Source organism: Parus major, chromosome 18, assembly GCF_001522545.3.
Source record: "Parus major isolate Abel chromosome 18, Parus_major1.1, whole genome shotgun sequence".
NCBI lineage: Eukaryota > Metazoa > Chordata > Aves > Passeriformes > Paridae > Parus > Parus major.
This window is the reverse complement of record NC_031786.1, coordinates 473,239-479,728: the sequence shown is the minus strand read 5'-3', so window position 1 is coordinate 479,728 and position 6,490 is coordinate 473,239. Positions and strand designations below refer to the sequence as shown.

Sequence of the window (6,490 nt, the reverse complement as noted above, 5' to 3'; positions counted from 1 at the left end):
GCAGGGATGGCTGTGGAGCTCAGTGTGATGGGCTGGGATGGCTGTGGAGCTCAGTGTGATGGGCTGGGATGGCTGGTGGGCTTGGTGGGCCAGGATGGTGCCTTCATGCCCCTGGCCAGCAGCTCGACCTGAGTGCTCCAGCGAAAGACCTGCTTCTCTTGTTTCTGTTGTAGTGAACCCGTGGCTGTTTCCTTCTGGGACCAGGAAGGGCAAAAATATCCACACACACACACAAAAAAAAGAACCCCAAAATATAAAAACTAAAAGCAAAGCATCAAAAAAAAAAAAAAGAAAAAAAAGAAAAAAAACCCAAACAAACAAAAAACCAAACAAAAAAAAAAGAGAAACAAAGCCAAGCGGCAGCAGCCAAGTGAGTCCCAACTGTCCTCACACACCGAGTGAGCGAGTCCCAGAGGAGCCGCGGCAAGCACCGGCGGTCGGATGCGCCGGAGGGACCCCCAGCGCCCCGGCCCCACAGCCCAGCAGGGAGGGAGCCGGCGCAGGCAGGCGTGAGGGTCCGGGGAGGTCCAGGGGGCCCTCGCCCACCCAGCTGCAGGGCCTGGGCACCACGTCTTCCTTTCCCTGGTGCAGCAGCGCTGGGGGTGCCGGCAGAGCGCTGCGCCCTGCCCGGCTCGTGGGGCCGGGTGATGGGGTGGGGACCCGGCTCGGTGCCAGGTGATGGGGTGGGGACCCGGCTCGGTGCCAGGTGATGGGGTGGGGACCCGGCTCGGTGCCAGCCGAACCCCGGCGCTGGCGGCCATCGGCGTGTCGAGTGTGCGAGGCCTCAGCTCCAGCGCGGAACTGGGGCGGCGGCGTGGCTGCGGTGCTGAGGTATTGCAGGGGACGACCCTCTGCCTTTTAAAGGGAACTTTTGTTAAGAGGAGCTTGCAACTCGCTTGTGACCCCTTCTCCTTCTTCCTCCCTCCTTCCCTGACACCCGCGCTCCCACCCTGCCTGGAGCAGCCCTGACCAAAGCTGGGCCAGGCGCTGCCCCAGTCCCACTCCCGCTCGCTCTGCGGCACGGGACGCGCTCATGGCCACCCGTCCCTGCCCGAGGCAGCGGGATGCCCCCAGCGCTGGGTGCGGGGTCTCGGCCACTGCATCACCCACAAGGGACCCACCCGAGCCACAAGGCCGGGCACGGTGCCCAGTGGCACGGGGCACTGCGGAGCCCATCCCGGGGTGCAGCGCCGTCCCGCGCCCTTATGGCTCTACCACTCCTCAAACCTCACTTTATAGTCTGCAGACGCCCCCGACGCCCCAGCGATGAGCTCCCCCTTTTCTATTCCCAGTGTACATAGCCCCGGCCCCCTGTACAAAGCTCCGTCCATCGCTGTACTGGCTTCTCCCTTACAGCACCCCTGCGCCGCCCCGGCGTGCGGGCTGGCGCCGGCCCATCCTGTATGCTTAAAAGTGTGACCATTCTAATAAACAGTACTATTATTATTATTATTATTATTATTATTATTATTACAAGGATTATTATTATTATTATTATTATTATTATTATTGAAATTATTAATAAAGATTTCTTTCTTCAACCAGGGCGACTCAGGTTTTGACTGGTTGCACTGCAGGGGGTGCAGGGCTGTGGCTGCTACAGTGGATCTGGCTGGGCAGGGGCCACAGCCTGTGGGCAAGTGGGGAGCCCCTGGGGCTCCCAGCCTTGCCATGGTGAGGGAGCAGGGTGCTGCATTAAGAGCCCTCTTCTGGCTGGGCCAAGCCCTTCATTCTTCAAGCCATCAGGTAAAACAAACCTGAGTGCATTCCCTGCCTCAGGAGCAGCAGCTCCACTGCTGGCATTGGTGTCCCTGGCAGAGCCTGCATTGTTTGGGGACAGGGCTTGGGACCCCACTGCAGGAGCACTTGCCTGCTCCTGCCTGCTAATTGCTTGCTCACCAGACTGTGAGAAAATAATTGCTGCTATAAATTTTCTCTCTTCCTCACAAGATGCTCGGGGGAGGCAGCGCAGGCTGGTGGCACTGGGCTGGGTCCACGTTAATGAGCACAGCAGTCACCCATGCCGGGCTGCTCCTCGGGGCTGCTGCAGAGCCCGTGCTGGCAGCTCCCCACCAGCTGAGCCCTGACGGGCCTGTGCGGCTTGGGGGTCTATGGGCAAGTATCCCCAGCCTGTGGGCAGACAGCCCGAGGCAGTGAGGGCTGCAGGAGCTGGTGGGGTTCTCAGGGCAGGTGCCCCAGTCTGGGGTCACACGCATTGGGGGTCCCTGCCAGCCACTCGCAGGGTTCTGGTCAGCACCTAGTGAGTGCCCACAGTGAGGGCTGAGCACAACCACAGGGCTGGGAGAGCAAAGGGACTCACCAGCCCAAGGGGATGAAATGCAGCCAGCCTCCCTCTGTGTCCCCTGCCCACAGCCCACGGCCCACAGCCCACCCGCCACATGGAGGAGACAGCCCGGGCTGCACCACAGCTGCTTTAATGCCCATCTGAGCTGGTGCCGCTGCCTGGCGCGGAATAGACCAGCACGAGGCGGCCCCAGCGCTCGGGGTCCACAGGCAGCTCGTCCCGCAGTACCGGTTCCACCAGCAGCTCCAGCCGGCAGGACTGGCCGGGCGCTGGCCGCGGCACCGACAGCCCCACGGCGCGGAACAGGCAGCCCTGTGCCAGCCCCAGCACCTGCGGCGCCGTCTGGCCCAGGCGGCACCGGGCGCCCTGGCTCAGGACACGGAACCATCTGGCACGGCCAGGAGGGAAGGACCAGCGCAGGGTGAGGCTGAGCGAGAGCTGCTCGGGCTCGGGGCCCTCCTGCCACCAGAGCTGCGAGGCCGTCACGCCGTACACCTGCGGGGGGGAGGCCGCCACGCTGGCCGTGTCCAGCACCTGCAAGGGAACCACGGCACTGGCAGGGGCAGGGCAGGCAGCCACCCACCTTCCCACAGCAAGGGGGGCACCGGGACAGGCGTCTCCACCAAGCAGTGGCAGGCACTCACCCGGACCTCCCCGAGGAGGCAGGTGAAGGATGTCTCCTGCGGGCTGGGCTGCTGGCGGGACACAATCACAGAGAGGTCTCGTAGGCTGCAGTCCTGCAGCTCCAGCTCATAGCACCTGAGAGGGAAGAGGCAGAGCAGGAATGGTACCAGGGAGCCCTGGCCTGTGGACACAGGACGCAGGCAGAGCACTCACCGGCTGGTCCAGCCATGGGAACCACGCAGGCAGGCGGCGAGCAGCTTGGCGAGGCTGGGCGGCGGTGCCGGCAGGAACCGGGGGTGGTGCCGGCCGTTGGGCTCTGCCACAGGGAGCCAGGTCAGGGGGTGAGGGACTGAGCTGGTCCCATGCCCTACAGCAGGTGCTCACTGCAGACAGCATGGGGGGACAGGTCCTCACCAGGCAGGGAGGTGGGGTTTCCCTCGAAGCAGATCCCTGAGTCCCAGGTGGTGACCTCCAGTGCCACTGTGATGTCATCGGGCTGTGGCCCCTCCAGCTTGTAGAGCAGAGTCAGGAAGAGCTTGGGGGGGGCCGGCATCTGCAAAGAGAAGAGGCTGATGACCCCAAATCCACCCAAAGAGAGACAGAGACAGAGACAGAGACAGAGAGAGAGAGACAAAGAGAAGGTGCATTGTGTTAGGTGTGCTGGGCAGTGTGGGCAGAGCCTGGGCACACTCGCCACAAGGCCCCAAGGCCACACAGCTCGGGCCATGCAGGCCATGTCATGCTGACATGCTGCCAGCCCAGTGCTGAGGAGGGGTAAAGGGCTTTGCTCCAACTCACCGGACAGCCACGCGCTCCTCGCCGGGGGGAATGGTCCCCTGCAGCTGCAGGGAGCTGCCCCCACACCAGGCATCCTGCAGGCAGCAGCTGGTGCTCAGCATGCCCTGCTGCTCTGGGTACAGTGGCTGGATGTCCTGCGCGCTCAGGTCATACCAGGGCCCAGACTCTTCATCCTACAGCACAGGGAGAGCTGAGCTGGGGGAGCCAAGAGCAGAGACCCCCCTGCCCAGTCTGACTAGAGCAGAGCTGTCATCCTGCACCCACCTTCCCATCCAGGAATGTGCTGGTGCCCATGCCCAGGCTGAAGGAGGTGGTGAGGGGCAGTGTACAAACGCTGTGTGTGGGCAGGTACTCGGCCAGCAAGCCCCAGAACCTGGAGGCAAAGGTGGGTGTCAGGGCAGAGACCCCCTTTATGATCACTGCCCTGCATGGCCTCAGGTCTCGCCTCAGCTGGGGCAGAATGGGGCCAGCTGGCTCCTTGCCAGCAGCCACAGTGTTCTGACAGCTACAGGGACCCTGTCCTGCCACCCCACAGCCTTCCTGAGCCAGGGCACTCCTAGCCCCATTCCTCCCCCAGCACCCGCCCTGCTGAGCTGCCCTCACCTGTTCTCGTTCTGCAGGAAGTTTTCCTTGCCCAGGTGCTCATAGACCCAGCCAGGAGCGAAGATGGCTGCAGAGAGGCCGTACTGGCGGATCAGGCGCAGGGACTGCAGAAATGAGTGGTGAGCAGCATGGGCCAGGCCAGGCAGTCACTGTTCACCTGTCCTGTCCCCACTCCCCTCAAGTTCCCCTGGCCCCACAGTGGGGCAGGACACCACAGGGCATCTCCCTCTCCAGGGATGGCAGCACCTCCAACTCCTTCTTCATGCATGGCCAACACTCTGGGATCCCTCACTCCTCACCAGTTCAGCAGCCCAACACAGCCCAGCCCAGCAGAGCCAGCAGTGGAAACTCAGAGCCCTGAGCCGGGGGAGGTCCAGGGTCACACTCTGGCCCGGTCCTGTCACACTCACCTTGTCAGTGTCGAAGCCACCACCGATCACATCCCCACGGGCAAAGACATCAACACCAACATAGATGTCGTCTTTTCGTGGGCCAGCCAGCCTCTGCGTGCGCTCCAGCTGCTCCTCCTTCCAGTTGTAGTTGGTGAACAGCCCGTCACATGCATCAAAGAATATCCTGGGGACAATTTCAGAGTGGTAGGGCAGATGGTACAGTCACACAGAGCCGTGCGGGTTGTGCCTGACCACTGCCATGATGGGTTTGGGGTGGGCTCACGCCCCCCTGCCCAGGGACAGTTTTGCCAACCTCACCTATTCTGATCGTTCAGCTCATTCTGCCACTTCAGTGTGCCATCCTTCAGGACGCTGTCATACCAGATCACCAGTCCTCCCGGCACGGCGCTGTGCACCCGTGCCGTCAGCTCCCGCAGGAAGGAGGGCAGGTTCGCCACCGCTGCCGCCTGCCAGGAGAGAGCGGACACAGGTGGGTGAGGGCGCGGGACAGGGGAGCTGCTCCCCAGGGGAGCAGCACAAAGGCAGGGCAGCGAGCAGGGCCAGCAGGACTCACGCTCAGCGTGTTCTCGATGTTGACCAGCCAGCCGTCGAAGCGGAAGTGCTGGGCAATGCGGGCCAGCTGCTCGGCCACGGCGCCGTACGCCTCCTCCCCGCCGGCCAGGAACGCCTCACACAGCTTCTCCCCGTCTGTCCACTCCGTGATGAATGTGCCTGCGAGGCAGCGAGGGCAGCGTCAGCCGCACGTCCTGGTGAATCCACCTGACTGCTGGGGCTGCCCCAGGCCCAGCCCTGCCTGTACCCAGCACGGGGACGCTGTTCCGGTGCGCTGCGTTGGTCCAGACCACGGGCGGGATGGTGACGGTGTGGTGGCTGAAGTACACAAAGATGTCGATGTAGCGCCAGTGGTAGAAGACATAGGGGTTGCGTGTGGCTGAGCCCTGGATGAACCTGCAGAGGGAAAAGGGTTGGGCAGTGTAGGAATGACGCTGACAGATGCTGTGGGGCTGGGTAGGAGCCTGACTCACAGCTGGGAGCTGGGCAGAGCTGTGGCACTGAGCCACCTCTGAACATCCCAGCCTGAGCAAGGCTCCCCAAGAGCCGGTGCCAAGCATCCCATCCCTGCTCACCTGCGGCTGAGCCAGCAGGAGACATGTCAGACACAAACATCGGCGCCTTGGGGTCTGAGACGTCGAGCTCCACTGTTACCTCCCTTCCACCCAGCACGTACCTGTCCTCCAAGTAGCCGCCGCGCATGTCGTGGCACACCAGTGTCCGGGGCCTCCCGCTGGACAGTGGGGGCTGCCGCTTGGCCAGAGGCACGGCCGACACATTGAACTCATCGTTGCTGTTGGGCTGCCAGGACAGCAGCTCCTCCAGGCCGGACAAGAAGAAGCTGATGGGCTCCGTCGTCTTCGTGTCAAAGTACCTTGCTGGGAACGATGAGGAGACAGGACAGGGCCAGCAGTGAGCGCTGCCCGTGCTCGAGCCCATCCCGCGGGGCCCAGGGGTGCGGCGGGCCCCTCTCACGGTGCCTCACCTGGCAGGGGCTGCGGGCGCTCGCTGATGGTGTCGTGCAGGACCGTGGTTCCCTGGATGTCCGGCTGCAAGCTGCCCCGGGAGGTGGGTGAGGGCCGGGCCGGGCCAGCACCGCGGCCAGCGCCGGCCGGGCCCTGCCAGCCCCGGCACCGGTCCCCGCCACGGTCCCGGTCCCGGCCCATCCCCGTCCCCGTCCCGGTCCCGGTTCCGG

General features: G+C 63.6%; 2 protein-coding genes across 2 annotated transcripts in view; one reads left to right on the top strand and one right to left on the bottom strand.

The window, feature by feature from the left end:
• RBFOX3 (RNA binding fox-1 homolog 3) overlaps nucleotides 1-470 on the top strand; it is a 138,450-nt gene extending 137,980 nt beyond the window's left edge. The window contains exon 15 of the mRNA XM_015645671.3: nucleotides 174-470. Within this exon, the coding sequence (XP_015501157.1) occupies nucleotides 174-176 (3 nt within the window). The 3' untranslated portion in view covers nucleotides 177-470. The remainder of the gene's footprint in view (nucleotides 1-173) is intronic.
• Nucleotides 471-2,419: 1,949 nt separating this feature from the next.
• Nucleotides 2,420-6,461, bottom strand: ENGASE (endo-beta-N-acetylglucosaminidase). The gene is made up of 13 exons (XM_015645329.3): nucleotides 6,281-6,461; nucleotides 5,972-6,173; nucleotides 5,543-5,691; nucleotides 5,297-5,454; nucleotides 5,041-5,189; nucleotides 4,741-4,906; nucleotides 4,331-4,434; nucleotides 3,992-4,100; nucleotides 3,728-3,900; nucleotides 3,344-3,498; nucleotides 3,143-3,245; nucleotides 2,950-3,064; nucleotides 2,420-2,839 (listed from the first exon to the last, which is right to left on the bottom strand). The coding sequence occupies exons 1-13, from the start codon at nucleotides 6,459-6,461 to the stop codon at nucleotides 2,435-2,437; spliced, it is 2,169 nt and encodes a 722-aa protein (XP_015500815.1). The 3' UTR covers nucleotides 2,420-2,434.
• Between the last annotated feature and the right edge of the window lie 29 nt (nucleotides 6,462-6,490).

Coding starts and splice junctions, on each gene's coding strand:
- ENGASE (XM_015645329.3), bottom strand. CDS start 6,461: ATGGGCCGGGACCGGGACCGTGGCGGGGACCGGTGCCGGGGCTGGCAG. Junction 4,101..4,330: donor TTCCTGCAGAACGAGAACAG/GTGAGGGCAGCT, acceptor CTTTGCCTCCAG/GTTCTGGGGCTTGCTGGCCG. Junction 2,840..2,949: donor GCCTCCTCGGGGAGGTCCGG/GTGAGTGCCTGC, acceptor GTTCCCTTGCAG/GTGCTGGACACGGCCAGCGT.